At 32.0% G+C, this 20256-nt stretch overlaps 1 protein-coding gene across 4 annotated transcripts; it reads left to right on the top strand.

Annotated features, from left to right (window-relative positions):
• The first annotated feature begins 651 nt into the window (after positions 1 to 651).
• Positions 652 to 5742, top strand: LOC133308964 (uncharacterized). 4 transcript variants are annotated; one of them, XM_061509689.1, is made up of 6 exons: positions 652 to 1078; positions 3831 to 4053; positions 4146 to 4285; positions 5050 to 5196; positions 5282 to 5341; positions 5428 to 5742. In XM_061509689.1, the coding sequence occupies exons 2-6, from the start codon at positions 3876 to 3878 to the stop codon at positions 5602 to 5604; spliced, it is 702 nt and encodes a 233-aa protein (XP_061365673.1). In that variant the 5' UTR covers positions 652 to 1078; positions 3831 to 3875; the 3' UTR covers positions 5605 to 5742. The 4 variants fall into 4 exon arrangements, with proteins under 4 accessions (XP_061365673.1, XP_061365676.1, XP_061365675.1 ...); XM_061509692.1 differs by having other exon boundaries at positions 652 to 1036; XM_061509691.1 differs by having other exon boundaries at positions 652 to 926.
• The last annotated feature ends 14514 nt before the right edge of the window (positions 5743 to 20256 follow it).

Here is a 20256-nt window from a genome sequence, read left to right on the forward strand (position 1 = left end):
AAATCCCTCGTCAGTAGAAAACCCCTCACTACTAACATGTATCAATTTTAATGAATTAAAAATTAAGATACATACAAGGTACATAAAAAAAAGTTATAAAAAAAAATAGTTATCCATTTAAATATTTGCCAACAATACTAAATGACAAATATTTCTAAATTCTGACCAAGTATAGAAAGTTACAGTGAGAAAAATAAGCGTTTATTAATGCCAGACTCTGTTTATGCCTAAATTTTAATCTTACATCAAATCATATTTTTGTGTATTTTATCAGAATACACATTCATATATGTTTTTTGCAAGGTAAATTTTAAAGTATATGGACCGTACCAAGAGTATTGGCTATTGACCGAATGCAGAGTTTAGGTTGATTAATCCAAACCAAATCTAAACACTTAACGAGCCGCCAACTAACCGAGTAGAGCTGTTAATATGGGCTCCGGCCCGCGAGTCAACCCTACATCCTCAATTTTCAACTTTTTTTTTTTTTTTTCAGTTCACATGTGATAGGGTTATACAATATTAATTTGTATAAATAAATAAGTAAATAAACACTTAACGACCCCCAATAACTCTCATTCCTTTTGGGTTAGGGTGGGTTAACCTTGGGCCAGCCCACTTTTTTTTATCCAAACCCTAAATCCCCAAATTTTCTTTCTTTTCATGATTTTCTTCTTTGCGTGGTTCGAATTTCACTCCTCGCCAGAACCCTATTGTTACGCCGAGATTGTTCCGAAGAGAATTGAGCTCCTTCAAACCCTTGCACACAACGATTGCATCCGCTTACCCTGTTTCCAAGCTTCCCAGCAATTCCAGCACCTCCACCCAAGGTCTCTCTCTCTTTATTTCCTCCATTACAGTGCTCTGTCTACGGAAGCAGCGCATATTTTCTCTCTCTAGGATATCGTTTCCTATTATCATGGACGGTGATTCTTCTATATACGTTTTTCAATTTCCTTTTCGTTTTCTGTGTTAACAATAAATACTAAGCCACTTCATGGACCAGAAGATGTGCTGGGTAGTTAGGGGAGCAAGTGTAAGCATTCGTACCGTGTAATCTTCGATTTTAAGCATCTGGGTATGTTTCACTTTTTGCATTCAGTGAAGAGCTAGGATTCTTTGCCTCTGGGGAACCATTGTAAAAAAAACTCAGTTTTTTGGAGTGTTAAAGGTTTTTAGGAGATAGGTTTTGGAGCAATAATATTTGTTTGCTGCTCAATTTTTGATCAAACGAGTTGTTGTTCAGCACTTTTTTTTTTCTTTTTTAAATGTGTGGCTATGTGCTTTTGCATTTTGTCTTTGATTTCAGTTCAGGGGTTTAGTCATGTAAGTTTGGTAGTGAAAAAAGTGTAGCAAAGTATCTTTTCAGTATCTATTCAATAATATATTTCACTTTATCTGCCTTGATTTTACTGATTTTGGTTTGCTGTTAGTTCGAATTGTTGTAAATCATAATTAAAAATGTTGGATGATGAAAGTCATAAGCATAAAAGTTGTTCAAGTTAAATTGAAGACTGTAGATATAAGCAACACCTCTCAAGCAATCTAAATGCAAAATTAGTAGTGGAGAAATGAACTCCCAATAACTGTTTAATTTGATATAAAATTCAGATTCCTTGCTTGCTTTAATTGTTAATTACTTCAACTTTTGATTTCTTGCATTAATTAGTTTTACCATTTACGTGTTTGATGTTACTAACGTGTGCTTATACTTTATATAAACCATTTCTCTGTTTTCCTTCACATTTAATTTTTTATTTTCAACTTAACTTGCTGGTAATCTTTTATTGGATTTGCAGATTGCTAAGTTCACTGCCTTGCCTTAGTATTTGTTCATCCATGATATTCCTCTGCTATAATTTTTAATCTTTATTCATCTATCAATTTGACTTCAATCACTCATCTAAGTTTAATCTCTCAACTATTAATGGCTACTTTTTAACTTCTGCATTTCTCCTTTGTGCTTGTCCTTGATTAACTGCATCTGGTCTATGTTACTGTTTGTTACCACTTACAGTTTATGCATATGCACTTGAATTTATTACCACTTTTAGTTTTAATCTAATTTGTTATCACTTACAACTTATGCATATGCACTTGAATTACATGTGATGTGCTAAGTTGAGTAAACTTGTGCGTGTATTGCTTGTTTCTTACACTTATCTGTGTACTACCGAAGTTTTTTTTGAGCCTTAAGTTTTTATTTAGCCTATTGACCAGGATTCTATTACTTCTAATGACAGCTTATTGGTTTAATTCAAAGTGATTTTATTTCCTGTTCATTTTCTTCTCATGAAATCCTTATTATAAAAATATGTGGCTGTACTTTAAGCCTTCTTGGTTCTTAATTTGGTCTCTTATCTGGATTTTATTTGTTTATTTATTTTTATACTATATTAAGTGAATTCTAAGTTTGAAAATTGATTTTTGGCCCGCGGGTTGGCCCTAGCCCGCAGGGTTATATTTTTTTTTGGCCCATGTGGGCTGTTTAATATGCGGGCCTTTTGGCCCTAGTTCGCACGGATTAGGGCCTAACGGGACGGGCTGGCCCATTTTGACGGCTCTATTAATACCAACTTGCCATGTGGATTTGAAATTTAGATTGGTTGCCCAGTTGTGGTAAAAGAAAATCCAGTTGCAAATGTTCTAAGTTGCAGAGGATGGTGTTGGCCATAACAGTAGATGACATGTTTGGGATTTGCTTTATTTTTTGCATTCTTTAATATTTTGTCACTATTCCTTATCAAGCTTTTCAAATCAGTTGTTATTTTTTTTATTTTCAAGGTCTTGCTTTTTTCTTTTATTTTTGCTCTCTTTTTTTTTGTGGGGGGGGTGGGGGTGGGGGGGTTGGAATTTAGGTTGGGTTTGGATTTGGAAGTAGCAGATAGAGTCCCTTAGTGAGTGGGTCAGGTATTCGGGCTAGACTTGCATATCTTGTTCATGTTGTCTTGATTGCCACCCTAGTTTCTATCTGTAGCATCAACCTGAAACTTGATGCAGTACTAATTCTTTTAACATTTTTATGCAATAAGGTCTATTAAGCTCAATCGATGTATTGGTTACTTGTTATCATAAGCTTAATGTTGTTGAGATAAAGGACTTCTCGGTGTGTCATGTGTGTTAGTTTGTTGTTGGGGAGCACTGTTTGTGAGGTGGATGGGAAATCTGATATGGTAGGACTATTCATCAAGTTGTAATTTCATATATAACCAAAAAAAAAGCCTGATAGAATCACGTACACTCATAGTAGTTAATTGCGCCGCAATAGCGCTGCGAGCCGCGCTGTAGTTGCAGTGCCTCGCCGCAAGAAACCGCGCCACGCCGCACTGGAATTCAATTGCGGCCATTGCGATCGCATTTGCGGCCAAATCGCGGTCATATTGCTCTCATGAGGCAAAATGTCATTTTTGTCCTAAATTCAAATGTGTAACAGAAATTTTTTAAGGGTTTTTTAGTCTATCTGCGTTTCTCTCTATCACTTATGCCATCTCTACCTTTAAAAAATGTTTCTTTTTGTCATTATTTCTGTCATATATCTATTCCGCAACCGCAACCCGCTATAGCGCTATAGCGTTTTTTGGGGCTGGCCATGACATGCCGCAATTTGCATTTGATAACTTTGCGTACACTTCATTATATATCTGTTTCTGTCCTTAGGCTAGTCTCCTACATTAACTTATGTAAAATATAGTCTTCTATGCAGTGTGTTTGTTCTAACAATGCATCTCTCTTTCGCATGGAGGTAATTATGTAGCTGTGAATATACAATTACAAACATGCTTATGAAACTAATCATTTCTACTCCATTGATTTTATCCTGAATTCTGTAGGGAAGATGTAAGTGTAGGTCTAACTGAAATCTTTAGCTGCCTCTAATGGACAAAGGCACTGGTTGCAGCTTCTCTAATGTGGCTTCAATTGCTACCTTTTCAAGTGTCATTTTTGTTGTCACCTTGATCTTGGTTCGTGTCCTTTATGTCATTTACTGTAGCAGCAGGCCCATGAGCAAAAGAACTTCAAAACCTGTTAGTACCCTTATTATTTTAGGATCAGGTTTGAGCCTACTTTTCCTTATTTTCCTGTTTTCCATCAATATCAAAACATTTTATTAGAATTCCACAATTTTCAGTTTTATTCTGCTGTAGGTGGTCATACTGCTGAGATGCTTAATCTATTGGCAGTGCTACAGAAAGATAGGTTTTATCCAAGATTCTACATTGCGGCTGCTACTGATAACATGAGTCTTCAAAAAGCTCAGTTGCTGGAGAACTCCCTGGCAGCTGAGGTGCTGTTTTTGTTTGTCTCTAGAAATCTCTTTTATTCGATGAGCTCTGTTTTATTTATTTATTCTGGGGTGGGGGGGTTCTGCAATATGAGATTGGATAGTTGGTGACTTGGTGCACCTTCGATGCAATATATGGATATTATTATTAATGGTGTTTGTTAAGTAACGATAGATGTTCAACATTCTATGTCTTATATTGGCTTTTGATAATTACCTGGAAATTAAAGAGGAAATTCCTTGGAACTTTTTTTTGTTTGTGGTTAATATATTGGCTGAAGTCCTGTATATTTGAATTTGAGAAGAATTAGACTCTGATAATTATAGACATGATTACTAATGAGTAATGATTCAATCTATTAATGCTTGAATGAGTAGATTCAAAGGAATGCTGCCCGGTTCCATGTAGGTTGCTTGTAAGAGTGTATCTAGGAATCTAATAGCTAATCGTCACAAGCAGTTTGTAGTCTTTAATTTTCTGCTATAAACCTTGTTGGAAATTGTTTTCAAATAATAAATTCTCATCAAAGTCAGTATTTTCTGTATGGTACCAGTAGTTTCTTTGCTGATTTCTGCCATTCTTTTTGGTTTGGGGACATGAAATCGATATATATATCTCTTAAACTTGACCTTTTCTGTTTTCTATTTTCGTCTATTGGCATAGGTGCAATATGTGAATATTTATAAGCGCTTGATGGGTTCTGAATTTTACTTCTGTTTGGTGTCACTGGTATACAGATATTGATCAGGTATCAATTTTACTGCAGAATGGAACAAGGGTTACTGATACTGCACGGTTCATGAAGATATATAGGAGTAGGGAAGTTGGTCAATCATATGTAACCTCAGTTTGGACTACTTTAGTTGCAATGGTGCATGCACTATGGTTAATGATTAAAATTAGACCTGAAGTGGTACTATGTCTATCCTTATTTGCTTCTATCATTGATTTATGTTGCTTTGTTACAGTTTCAGTGATTCTGTATTGCTACTATCCAGATACTTTGCAATGGACCTGGAACTTGCATTCCCCTCTGTGCGATTGCATTCATATTTAAGGTTCTTATTCCCTTCATTACTCTGTTATCATTCAATTTATTTGATTATTTATAATGCTACTGAAGTGTTTTTAAGCTTCTACATAGATACTGGGAATCAGATGGTCATCAATTTTCTACGTTGAGAGTATTGCAAGAGTGAGAAGGCTCTCCTTGAGTGGCTTGCTCCTGTACAAGTTGCGGATGGCTGATCAACTTTTTGTTCAATGGCCACTGCTGCAACGACAATATCCCCAAGCTACCTATGTTGGTCGACTCATGTAACCAATTGGTTCCTTTAATATCTGTTAAGAGAATTTTGTATGCTGAATTAATCAAGGAACTTGTAATTTTGCTTGTGATAATTAAGAAAGATTGTTACAAGCAAACTGCCCCATGCTTCGTTTAATTGGATTAGTTAATATAAGTGAACTTTTTGTATTCTTTAATATATATATATATATATATATATATATATATATATATATATATTGGTACTTGCAAACGTAACAATTTAAAAATTTATGGGATGCTAGATGCTGTTAACTATGAAGCCACAGGGTTCCATATCAAAGCAACATTCTACGTTCAGCTCATGGTAGAGTTGTCTGCTTTGGCTGCGTTCCATGGCTGTACTGATTCGATTGAAGTTCTCTCTGCTTTTGCCCGGTGTTTTCAATTTAGGTTAAATGAATGTTCTTTGTTTTTTAAAAACAAAGAGGAAGATAAGATGATTAAGATTCGTCGAAGAGAGTTGGAAAATATACTATTAATTTCTAGGATGTGGAAGCTTTTCTTGCTAACGAGAAGCTAATTACTAGGCTTTAAAAAGAGGCTCTTTTTTCTGTTATCTGTGATCGTATTACTTATTTACCATGCTTTTCTTGCTAATTAGAAACTAAAAACCACAGTTGAATTTTGACAAAATTAGTATTCATTTTTTTCAAATTTTTAGGTCATAAGGCGGCGTTATTCTTATTATTTTAAAAGTACCATATATTCAGAATATTGTTAAGTTTTTTGGCTAGAATAAATTCACATTGTTACTTATTCTTAGATAAATGAGTGATTTCCATCACTTTAACTTATCAAATTAACTACCTTTAAATTTTGATAAATTTTGGTTGATTTTTGTCCTATTTTTTAAGGCTACATGATTACTTTTCTCTTTCATATTAGGCATTAGCTTCAAATAAAGAATAAGAAAAGGGAGCGGTGCATCTACTTGCATTTAAGGCGTATGCACCTTTATGTTTAGAAAAATCGGAGGACGGTTTATTTCCACTAGTTTTACCTTATTGATTCACTTTAATGAATCATGCCTACAAGAATTAGGGGTGTTCGCGGTCTGGATTAGATCGGTTTTGGAAGTAAAAATTATCCGATCCAATCCCTTCGGTTTGAGCATATAATCATCCATTCGGTTTGGATTTTTTTCCAAATCCGATCCGATTCAATCCAATTTTTTTCGGTTTGGATTGGATCGATTTTCGGTTTTTTGAAATCCTAAAATTTATTTCATGATTATAGTGCAAATAACATCTTTTATATATATTGATTTTTTTTTAAATACAAAAGATAAAATTTAGTTGATGAGATGTGACTAGATTTTTTCTTGGTTTAGTTGATGGGTTAATGAGTCTTGGGTTTAGAAATTTTTGAGCTATGATTGAGGAAAGACCCACATAGGTAGAGGAGAAAATATATTGGATCGGTTTGGATTGGATCGGTTTTCATCAATCCACAAGAAACCGATCCAATCCAATTAAAATTTGTGATTTTTTTTCGATTTTCGATTTTTCGGTATTCGATTATCGATTTTTCGGTTCGGTTATCGCGGTTTGAATCGGTTTGGATTGTTTGTTCAACACCCCTAACAAGAATATAGTTTTGAAGTCCCTTATTGACCCACTTTAGTCAATCGTGTCCTATAGAAATCAATAGATTCATTAATTGAGATTGATAGGACAATGAAAAGAGTTTTACAATTTACTTATTCTTCTTTGGTTTTTTTTATCTATTTGGTCTTATTTCTCTTGGTAACTCTTAACAGCTTCTTTATCCCCTGATTGGATTTTTTGTTGGTTTTTCAGGATATTCTTATATGCTTTGGATACGAGACTATTCACTTAAATGTAGAATAATATGATAGGGCTCTCTCCGTAAGAGACGTTTTCAAAACTCAACATTTAACCTCGGCTGAGAATGCAGTTCGCTTTTATAGCTGCGTTGAAAATATCATATTTTGGGTCTTTTCTTCATATCTAGATCATGTCCGTAGTTAGCCGAACATCCCCATCAATTACTCCAAATTTTCAACTTGAGCTTTCTTTTTCCGAGAAAATTTAATCCAAAAACGAAAAAAGCAAAATTTGCCTTAAAGAAAATCTATACTATTATTAAGGGTGCTAAAAAGCGTGACGAAATTTTTTACCCACAATCTACCAAACCGTCGTGGCGTTGCAAGAATTTAGACATGAATATTTTTGGCATTTGATTGATCCCTTGTTGCGGAGGCTATCCCCCAGCTTCTTCTTTTCTAGTAGGATTGCTATGCTTCTTTTACCCAAAATTTTTACTTACTATAAAATATAAACATGTTTGGAAGGAGTTTAAAGCCTTAATTCTAGACTCTTCCTGAACATGATTGTTTCCATGCAAGATACCAGAGTTTATCTAAAAATAAAATAAAATTGTTTATACTAACTAATTAAAATATATTCTAGTTCGGTTATTAATTAAAACACAAGACTGAATACTCCCCCAAGTTTAAACACATCACGTTTGGTATGTAGATCGCTCTTTTTTATAGAAGACCTATGTTTGATTCTTCCTTTCCCATATTTTTTTTTCTAAAATAATCAGCTAGCTATTTAATGTACTTACGTAAAAAAAAAAAAAAAAAAAAACATAACTCTCCCACAAAATTTATTCGACTCTCATCTTTAATTTGGAGTTGAAAACATCTGGGTTTGCATGCAATCTCGGTGACGATTTTTAAGGACATTTCGGTACAGACAGAACGAAGGTTTAAGAATAATTTTTTGTGTGGAATATTACATATTTCTTCTGTTTTCGACAAGATAATTAATGAAACCTAAATATATGTCCCAATTTACATTATCACAAATTCATACCGGGGGAGTCCAATCACCCAGCAGATGTAGATGTTTGGACACGACACACATCTGTATCTAGGCTTTGACTTTTGGAAACGGCTGAACACTTTACTTCAACTATATCTTATGTACGAGAACTTTGTATAACTACTAAAATTAAAATATAAATAGAATATATTTATTTACAATGAAACTATATATATTATATAAATGGCCATGTACATACCAGTATTTTAAAACTCTGTCTCATCTAAGGGTCGAATCTAAGGGTCGACTCTTCTGGGTCACTGACTCTCTCTCTAAAAATTTGGATTAGTAGTTAGACTCTACTTGCATATTGACCCCTTGATCGCCCGATTAAATTCGTGACTTTTGGGTAAGAGGGTTAAAGGGGTCATTATATATATATATATATATATATATATATATATATATATATATATATATATGAGGTAGGATCCTTTGACACCAGTGTCAAATTTGAAATTTGACATATCATCTGAGAGCCATTAGATCAAAAAAGATCAGCGACTTTGATTTGTAAGCATGAGAAACCATTGATATTTTTTGATCTAATGACTTTCAGATGAGATATGTGTCAAATTTCAAATTTGACGTCGTTTGATGTGTAAAAAAAAAAAAAAGAGAACAAAAACAAAAACTTGTTGCAGCCTAAACAAAAACTTCTTTTCTTCTGATCTTCTCTCCAAGACTCAGACCCGGTCTCCCTGTTCCGGTGATCTCCTCCACCGTGTTGGTTCTTCTTTCCCCTCCGTTAATTTGTCGTGTCGTCGCCTCTCCTCCGCTATTCTCAATTGGGTAAAGGATCTCCTTTCACATATTATTGTAGGTGTATGAAAAGAACAAGAAGGTCTGAGTTTGATGATATAACTTTTCATTAACTCCATTGGAATATGTGTTTTATACTTTAATAGTTTGATACTTTGATTAGCTTGTGAATACATTGACTTGTAGATATAATTGGTTGAATTATGTTAAGTATATTTTGAATCTTTAATGATTGGTGGTTTGAATTTTTCATATTGAATATATATTTATATTTTTTTAATGTATAAAATCAGATCAACAAAATAACTCTGTGACTTTCTGATTGAACTCGTGTTTCCTAACCTCGATCGAGTTGATGGCCGGACCGAATTTTTAAACATTGGTACATACACACACATTAATAGCTTTTTAACCCTTTTAATGCAAAAAATAAAATATATCACTAGTTGAATTCTTTTGATAAAATATTTATTAATTTAATACGAGAAGAGTTTGTTTATTCAAGTCATATATATATATTTTTTTGATAACATATTCAAGTCATATATTACCTCATACATAACTTGTACGAAAATTAAAATGTGTCTGTCACATATTGTATTCTTCAAAATACCCACGAGGGCTTGCACAACCTCAACGTACACTATCATGATGCGTTGCGTGCGCATTGCTATAATGCACGATTTAAATACATATATTTTTTATAAATATTTCATTTATATTAAATGAATAATTAATTTATCAAAAAAAAAATTAAACGGATAGTATGTTTATTTTTTTGCATGGGTAAAAGGCCACATAAACAAAGTCAATACTATCTGCCAAGATTAATGGCTGGGCCTGGGACTAATCTGTGGGACTCCATTAGCAGCAATACAGTGCCGTCAAAATTCCATTATAATAATCTTCTTCGCTATGTCAGGGCCATGTAACTAAATGATGAGCATCCCAAAGTAAGATACTGCACATTCTCTGCAAGAAAGTTCGTACAGGGCAATTAATGCCCAGTAGCAGATTATTCCCTTGGCAATTTTTTTTTTTTTTTTAGAGTTACCCAACCCTAATTATCTCTTTGAGGCGAGTTGGTTTCCTCCGGTATCCCCACGAGCTTCTACTCTTTGAGCCGGCTATGGGACTAATCCGGAGTGCGGGGGATCAGTGATGACTAAAGATTCAGCCCCCTCCCCAAGAATGCATTCAGCAGGAATCGAACACATGTCCAACCCCACTAACTCAGCGCCAAATACCAACTTAGCTGCACCCGTTGGGTCCTTGGCAAATTTCTTCTTAGCTTCCTTCACTTTAAAGTATGTCATTTTTCACTATTTCTTTTTAGGATAAAATGTCTGTCATTTTAAAGTATGTAAAGTTGTGTCATTTTAAAAGAAGGAAAGAGATAGATAAAGGAGGAGAGAGCTGATAAAAAAAATAAAGATGTGAGTCACACCTCTTTATAAAAGTGAAAGGATATAAGTTATGTCATTTAAAAGAATAAATACTTTTTCTTTCTTTTAACAAGAATTGTTTCATGACTTTGTGAGGTAGAGTGGAGGATGAAAAAAAGAGAGAGGATGAGTTAAGTAACTTAAGTATGAATATTGATAATTTTAAGGATTATATTTCAAATTAAATTATTCTTAAAAAATTAGGTATTTCTATATTATAAGATTATTACTATTTTCAAAATTCTATATATAGTATGAAGGGTAAAATAAATCTTATATTACAGGATAAGAAAAACAATTTCTTAGACACCTTCATTTTTTTTTTTAAGTTACAAGCCCCACCAAAATATGAGTCTGCAGAAAAATTTGATTTTGTCCAGCACCATGAGAAAAATAGTACCCAAGTATGAATACATGCGCCATCCACTTGATTAAAAAAAGCAATGAAGATTTCTAAGTGTAAGCTCATCGTGTCCAACTGTCTTTTTTATTTAATTAAAAAAAGTATTTAATATTGAGGTGGACCTTAAACCATACCTTAAACTAAAGTAACAGGAGGATACCAAAGAAAGTAAAAAGAACAGAAGAGAATGAAAAACAAACGGAATATATTACACGAATTTGAATAGCACACTTTAATTTTTTTTAAATACAGAGGTATCCTTACTGAACTCATGATATGGTGTAGAGTTAACTTCTCATTAAAACAGTAGGTGTATTAAACAAGCGGTAGGGTAAAAGATTAATCTTTTATGAGGTTTAGAGCACAAAAGTTTTATCTCTAACTCCAAATTTTTTTTTGCAAAGAACGAACCTGAGACCCGGGTACATTGCGCTAACCAAGTGTATCATCGCTTTAGAACAAAATACTTTTATGTTGGAAAAACAGCCAAAATAAATAGGGGGATCGAAAATCTGTATTATGAAATTGGTTCAACACACATATAAGAACATAAAAAAACACATGCAATTATATGAAATGAAAATATAAAAAGCAAGAAAAAAGTCCGAGCCAAAAAATTTCTTTTATTTCCTTAAAATAATTTCACCCCTCTATAATTAATAGTCAAAAACAATAAACAATTGTCTCCCAAATAAAATTAAATAGGATTGGAAACACTTTCACAACAAAAGACTCTTTAAACTCAACGAAATGCTTGAATAATCGTATAGGAACTAAATGAAAAATGTTTAATACTATGAAATTTTGTAAACTTTATTGACTCACAGATAAAAAAGAATGTTGCAAACTTGCAATATGTTATCAGACTTTTTTTTATACGTTTTTTATTTAGATATTTATTTTCTTTTGAAAATTGAGTTCATTATTTATTGGTGTTGAAGATATAATATAAAAAAATCGGTGGCGAAATATTTATATATGTAAAGAACCAATTCAATCCAAAAGTTTAAGTTATTGGGTGAGACTATATTAATGGTTTTATATCTTTCTAACACGTCCACTCACATGAAAGGACATTGAGCTTGAAGGGTGGATGATGGATCAGATTCAGCTAACCTATACTAAAAATTTCCATAATACATAATTATTTATTTACTGAATGGAAGCGGTGAGGATCGAACTCATGATTACTTAGTCACGGAGGCTCTAATAAAGAATTAATGCAACTCAAAAATTTAAGCTGTTGGATAAGACTACCTTAATAATTTTATATTTCTCTAACAATATATTAGAGATATAATATAAAATAATTCATATATTTTCATCTAACATTTTAAATTTTTGAAAGAATTGATTCGTGAAGACACATAAGTGGTTTTTATATATATCACTAACAATGATAAAAATTTTGTCGCCCGTTTATATCAATCAGTAGAAACATCATATAATTTTATCTTAATAATAAAAATCTAAGAAAAATATACATCTTTCTCTTATAAAATGAATGCAAATGCTAGCTTATGGAATGAGTTTAAAAAGTTTTTCCTGTTTTCCTTTTGGATTGACTGAATAAACGTACGAATTGCCTGTCAATGCTGTCATTCTGTGCTGCCACATGTTATTCGCTAGCCATTTCACGAATATAGCAACGTCCTTTTTTAAATTGATCGAAAACACATTTTTCATTTCATTTTGAAGGATGACATATAATACAAAATAAAAAAATTAAATAAAGAAATACAATATTTTTCTTCTTTTCGGAAAGTGGAATCATGAAATAGTTTTACTCAGCATCGAATCCAACTTGTCTTTTTAATCTTTTTAGAATTTTTTTCCCAGACTGAGCGTCCCCTTAAGTTCTTCATGTACCAAGTAAATATCCATGCATCTCTGTATTAAAATAAGGAAAAAGAAAGTAAATATACATCTTCAGAATGGTGTAAGCTCCGCAAGTTAAGTCCAATATCAACCCTGTCTGGTAAAAATAGAGGTGAAGTGCAATGGCTATATACATCATACATGACTTTGTTGAACTCGTCAAAAATCTCTTTTCGTTACTTATTAATTAAGCATTTAAGCATATTTATATATAAAATAGATAATAGATCGGTTCTTTTGAAAGCGTGACAGCTCGTACCAATCAATTTCCAGAACAGCATTTAAGTAGCATAAATTTCTTGGTTGCCCCCTAGGCTATTAATGCTTGCCAACGACTATTGCTTGCCAAACTTTCCATCGCTCAACTGTTTTTGTATCTGTACATTATTACGAATATCATCGCTTTATTTGCATTCATGATCATACATATACAGTTAGTAATTAGTTTATAGTCTTCTAAGAGCACTTACGAGATCAATTTTCCACTTCCTAACGTGTGGTGTCAGTATTTCAATTACCATACATTTAATATCATTAAGTATAGTTCATCGATATGATGCTTCAAGTACATATATATCTCATGATTTGAACAAAATTTATTATAAAAAAAAAAAATATATTGTATTAATGGTTTGGAGGTAGTTTTTAAGCCCGTTAATATATGTCACAAGTATTGCAATGAACTATGGAAGAAAAGGAAAGAGTAAACTAATTAATGCAGCAAAAATATAGGTAAATGGTTGGGTGGAGGCAATTAAAGTCGGGTTTAGACCATTCACCCAGACCCAAATGACGTTTTCTTAATTTGTTGAAATTTGCACTATTATCAGCCAACAAACCGAAAAACAACGGATAAAATGAAATAGTCAAAATTTGTGCATATTTACCCTGTAGTTCTGCACATTTGTGTGGGACTTTGATCATATTGCCACCTTTTAGGCAAAAAATTACTGGATTGTCACATTAAAATTTTTTTTTGCCAAAATGCCACGTCACAATCTCGCTGGTCTGACAAGCGGGAATGGTCTGGACACGTGTCAGCGTCTGAATGGTCAACCATTCTCGCTGGGCTGACCAGCTAGAATGACAGAATGCTGACACGTGGCAAAAGTACAAGCATTATCTGGATGTCTGTACTTTTGCCACGTGTCAGTATTCTGTCATTCTAGCTGGTCAGCCCAGCGAGAATGGTTGACCATTCAGACGCTGACACGTGTCCATACCATTCCCGCTTGTCAGACCAGCGAGATTGTGACGTGGCATTTTGGCAAAAAAAATTTCTGGCGTGGCAATCCGATAATTTTTTATTAAAAAGGTGGCAACATGGTCAATGTCCCCATCTGTGTTGATGAATAATGATCATCTTGCAGAAAAGGGGTGAAGTAGGAGTCAGGCAAACAAGAAAAATACCTAATTGGCATGGGGCATGGTACGTTAAAGTACATATAAATGACGTTATGAAAATCTAATTATTCGGCATCTTTACGTTTTTTTTAATATATGGCATGCTTATATTAAACGGACATTGATATGGAATACAATTATCTGATATATTAATTTTAAAAAATATTAAATTTTGATATATTAAGAGATATTAAATAATTTTTTAATTTATGTAGTGTATATTATATTTAATATTTAATAATTTAACAAAAAATGAAATTAAACTTATAATATCCATCAATTTTATAAATAAATATAAAATATAAATATTTCTTATTATATTCTCAAATTAAAAATCTTTTATACACTTCAACAAAATTTATTCGATATTTATTTTTAATTTTTATATATTATTTTGATAAAATATTAATCAATTTTTTTATAATATATAATAAAATTTTAAATATTATAAATGTCGGAAGGTGATAGAGTATTAAGGAGTGTCAGGATGTTGCAAAATTTCGGATACCATATTTTAAATTTTTTTTTTTTTGAAATGTCGATGTTTGCTGCACGCGCCGCAAATAGCTTGTTAAGATAAGAATATGTATATCCCTATATGTTGTGATTCTTCTTCCGTAGGTTGTCAGTCTCCCTGCTCACTATCGTCGCTCATCACATATAAGGTTGTTGTAGTCGTCAAGCTCACTTATGTTTCCCATCACCTATGAATCGTTGCACGTTGCCACTTGCCACCATCGTACTTTGCGCTTGCGTTGGTCATGTCCAATTGCTTCTAATTTTGAGCTCGTATAGTTACATCTCATGCTATTGAGATGGGTTATTTCTCCTTTATATATTCCTACTCCATTTTGAGATGAAGCAGTATCAAGGAACAAAAAATGAGATAATATAAATTGAATTGTTTTGGACATATATTTCGAAGATAACATTAGATACTTTGGATAAAAAGTAATTTTGTTATAGATACTATAACAAATAAAAAAAAAGGAAGAAATTAATCAAAATTTACTTAAGGAAAAATAATATAAGAAGGTTTAATTAAGTAAAAATAGATTCTCCTGCTTACACAGTCAAACTATTAACATTATGAATGGTAAAAATTATTTAATTTTTATTTAATGAATTTAATGTTTCTATATTAAATTGAACGTAGATAAGTTATCTACATTCAATCTCAAAACGACATCATTTTAGATTGAAAAATTAAAAAATTATAATGAAAACAACTATTATAACCCTAAAATAAATTATAATTATAAAAATACTTTGATTTCTACTCAAAACGACGTTGTTTTGGGTTCAATGTAGATAACTTATCTAACACAAAAAATAAACCCCTGTTTACTACAAAATTTGAGCCTTTAAATATAAATGAAATTAATAGACAAGATTAAAAGTGTAACTTACAGTAAAATGATCATTGCCCTATATATATATATATATATATATATATATATATATATATATATATATATATATGAGGTAGGATCCTTTGACACTAGTGTCAAATTTAAAATTTGACACCTCATCTGAGAGCCGTTAGATTATAAAAGATCAACGACTCTTATTTGTAAGCATGTGACACCATTGATCTTTTATGATCTAACGGCTCTCGGATGAGGTGTCAAATTTCAAATTTGACACTAGTGTCAAAGAATCCTACCTATATATATATATATATATATATATATATATATATATATATATTATTGCTTGATAAACCATATGTATTTATTTTTCCTTACCACTATCACTATATCAACTCTAATGGTTTATATTTATTGTTCCTTTAATTTCTTTAATTTGTTCATGTTTCTATAAGAATTCAACCGCTGGATCTCAATTATTTTGGATGAAGGAGATGTTAAATGTTGTCATTCATATATCGTTTTCCACCGATGACTGTCGTATGTTGCTCGTCACGCTCGCCACCGTCACAATCCTTTCCTCTACGAAGCCATGGTATTATTGCGGAAGTGTTTGGTTGAGGATTTATTTTGAGATTGATGAGAAAGTATAAGTGGGTATTGAAAAATACCACGTTTGGTTCAGGTTTTTTTAAAAAATACTAGACAAATAGAATAGATGAGAAAATGATTTTTCTGTTGATTTTTGGATGAAATTCACTGTTACAGAATGCCACTTGAGATTGAGACGTGGTATTTTGAGTTAATTGAAGAAGTGAAAAAACAGGTGCGAAGTTTCTTTCGAACATAGATTTTGAAAATTTAAATAATTTTTCCTGGTAATATTTCGGTCAACCAAACAATTTTCTTTATATTTTTTTATCAAACTCACTTTCCAACCATTTTCTTAATAATTATATTTTTTTAATATTCAAAAAAATTTCTCTTCGACTAAACGTCCTCGGATTATTATTTACCCAAGAATCCAGAAAACCACCACGCCATCATTCCAACAACATAACAAACTAGAGATCTCCGTACAAATACAAAATAGAAGTCAATGCAAATCGAGGAACACCATCGCAAGCCATTAAATCACACTCCCTCCTTCAAAACCGTCGCACCTTCATACCCAGATGTCACCGCATCTTCAAGCATTACTGGTTTTAATAATATTTCCCCTAATTTTTTTATTTTTTATTTTTTATTTTTAAAAAATATAACTATATGTCAACCCGATTATATCTTAATTATTTAAAATAAAATCTCAATTACAATTGTTCAAAGAGAAATATTAAATGACTTCAATTAATCATAAAGAGAATAATTTTTTAAAATAGTAAAACATAATACTTGACAAATAATAATAATAATAATTAGCATATCCCTAATTTTACACATTCACCTACCATATTCGTCGTACTCCTATCATATCCATATTCATGCGAGGGAAATAAAAGTATATTTAAGAAAAATACACAACAATGAGTTTTTTTTTCTTTTATTATTGAAATTTGGGTGAGAATGTGAAATTTGATGTAAGCTTTAACATAAATAAAAGCTAATACTGGTTAATTTGTCACAGAATAACATAACAAATCAATACTAACTTAGATTACCAAAAAAAATCAATACTAACTTTGTAATATTTTTTTATTTTTCCTTCTTTTAATATATAAATTTTGTAATTTCAACATTTATATTTTTATTTTCTTTATTGTAAGACTGCCAAAATCAGTTAATTTATCATCCGATCATCTATTTTGCAATTATCCCTTTTTTCTCTTCCACCGTACTCCACTTCATTTTAACATTTCGACTATATACATCTTCTTGCACAAAAGTGATAACAGGGGAAGAGATGAAACATGTAACAGGGCAGTTACGAAACAAATCCATTTCCATATTTTTTATATTATAGAAGATAAACATAAAAAAAAATGTGCACTGACGAAGTCACATTAGGTGTGAGGGTCTTGACCCTAGTTAAAATTTGAAAATTAATCACGTTTTTAACGTGTTTAAATAACCTCCCACATTTTAATATTTAACACTAACTAATTTTTTTTTTGCCCTAACTGGCTTGGGAGACTAGCTCCACCACTGAGTATGTAACATCTATATGAGGTCATGTAAAAAAAAGAGAAGAAAAAAAAAAGGTCATATACATTTTTATATATATATAAAAGATAATTCTATTTTCTATAATATGAGATACATTAAATCTTTAAAACTAATAGAAACATTTATTTCTTAAAATAGAATAAAATAAAATTTTGTTTATATCTGCAAGCTAAACGGTAAAAGAAAAACAAAAGGAGATGGTAGAGGTGAAAGTGGGCTGGGCTGGGCTATGCTTTGACCTGAAAAGTCCAAGCCTACGTTAGAAAATTTCAATTTGGTCTGACCCAAGCCTAGTACGACTTTAATTGTTAGCTTGACTTAGCCCGTTTATAGAAAAACAAATGGTCTAGCCTAGCCCGTTAGCCTGTTAATTTTTAACTTCCAAGCAGAATCATAAATCAACTTTACAAAATACTCAAATTCTGTTACTAAACCAAAAATCATAATTTCAACGTCCAAACAGAATCATGAATCACAACAAAACTCATACAATCTGCATTTAAGTCACTTTCAAAAGCAAAATGCTCAAACTAAATAACATATATTTCATCAGATCCAACAAACAATTCCATACTATGTAAATTCAAATAACTACATGAATTCAACAAACAAATCATGATGCTTGTAGTAAGTATAACCTCTCCAAAAAATCTTTTAATATATTCATATACACAATCTAACATGTTTAGATGTTGGTTCCTCCTACGTAAGAAATAAAGTCAGATTTCTATTAAAATATAATCGAATATAATTAAGTTATAAATAATTGCAATTGATTAAATTTATATATTTTATTTTTCCTTGAAGGCATACTTTTTCTATTTTATTTTATTTAAAATAAATAATACAATATAGGCTGGCTTGTAGGCTTATAGGCCAGGCCTTGTGAAAGTGGGCCTACAGCCTTTTTATTAAAACAGCTTTTTCAAGGCCCAAGTCCGCCCTATTTTACGAAATATACTAGGTCAGGTCTGGCCTGATGTAGGCCGAGCCGTAGGCTGGCCCGGCCCAGTTTCACCCCTAGGAGATGGGAAGTATCATGTGTTCAGACAAACAAACATCCTACATGGCTTGTCTGTTTGGGAATCACAACTATTAACCGTTGATATCAGTTACATATAAAGAGTCTAATTTATTAATTATTTGAGCTAATATATATATATATATATATATATATATATATATATATATATATATATATACATATATATATTGTCCAAGATCATTTTACATATGTATAAATTACATTCTCAATCATAGTAACTCATCTTATTTATATAACTATAATTTATTAAGTATGTGAGTTGCTAGAAGTAAACAAATCAATGATTAAGTTTAGGTGAGGACTCATCATTCTTACATCTATATGAATAGATTTTGGTATATATGATAATTTTATACAAGTGCAAATTATATTTTCGACCTCAATCATTTATCCTAATTATATTTAATGTTTCTAATTTGTTATATATATATATATATATATATATATATATATATATATATATATATATATATGAGTTGTTAAATACAAGTAAATCAATGACTCGGGACTTATTAATAGGGGTGCTAAACGAGGCAGGGGCCTTTGGCCCAACTCGTGTAGGCCTGGCCGTGTGTTTTGGTTGTTGGATCCAAGGTTAGATTTGTATAAAAGCTCATTTAATAAAAAAAACTCCAGCCTCCAATTCAAAAGCCCAACCTTAAAGCCCGTCAGGCTAGCCTACTAACACTTTTTTTATATTAGTACTAATCTCTACAGTCGCATTTGAATCGACATTTATTGCTGGTGGAAGAGTCATTGATGCTTATCGGGCAAGTTTGACTAAAAATACGGTTCAAGCATTAATTTTCGGGGCAAATTGGTTACGTAATAGAAAATAACACAGAAGGAACCGATGCAAAAGGAAAAAAGAGCAAGATCATGATTGAAGTTGATGAGAAGGCCAACTTCAAGCTTTCAAAAAAATTCAAGAAGAAAACCTGGAGACCATGGAAACGAGCGTTAATTGTCAAATTGCTAGGCAAAAACCTCTCAATTACATTTATGAAGAAGAGACTTGAGAGTTTATGGGTGAAAGAAGGAGTAATATATGTGACAGATATTGAGAATAATTTCTTTCTAGTCAAATTTGAGAGTGAGGAAGATCTGATTTACGCAAAGACAGTAGGCCCTTGGATCATTATGGATCGCTATTTGGCGATCCGATCTTGGGAACTCAATTTTCAAGTGCTGCAAGCAATGGTTGATCGTATAGTTGCATGGGTTCGTTTCTCAAGATTTCTAATTGAATATGTTAACTCAGAGTTAATGGAAACAGTGGGCACCTCGCTAGGTAAATATATCAAAGTAGACACTACTACAA

This window comes from Gastrolobium bilobum, unplaced genomic scaffold (genome assembly GCF_033153095.1).
Source record: "Gastrolobium bilobum isolate Gb01-03AN ecotype WA unplaced genomic scaffold, APGP_CSIRO_Gbil_v1 utg60050, whole genome shotgun sequence".
NCBI lineage: Eukaryota > Viridiplantae > Streptophyta > Magnoliopsida > Fabales > Fabaceae > Gastrolobium > Gastrolobium bilobum.

Bases quoted from the DNA above. Each gene is read 5' to 3' on its own strand.
- LOC133308964 (XM_061509689.1), top strand. From the start codon at position 3,876: ATGGACAAAGGCACTGGTTGCAGCTTCTCTAATGTGGCTTCAATTGCT. The intron at 4,054-4,145 runs GTTTGAGCCTAC...ATTCTGCTGTAG, and splicing joins CCTTATTATTTTAGGATCAG to GTGGTCATACTGCTGAGATG. The intron at 4,286-5,049 runs GTGCTGTTTTTG...ATTTTACTGCAG, and splicing joins AGAACTCCCTGGCAGCTGAG to AATGGAACAAGGGTTACTGA.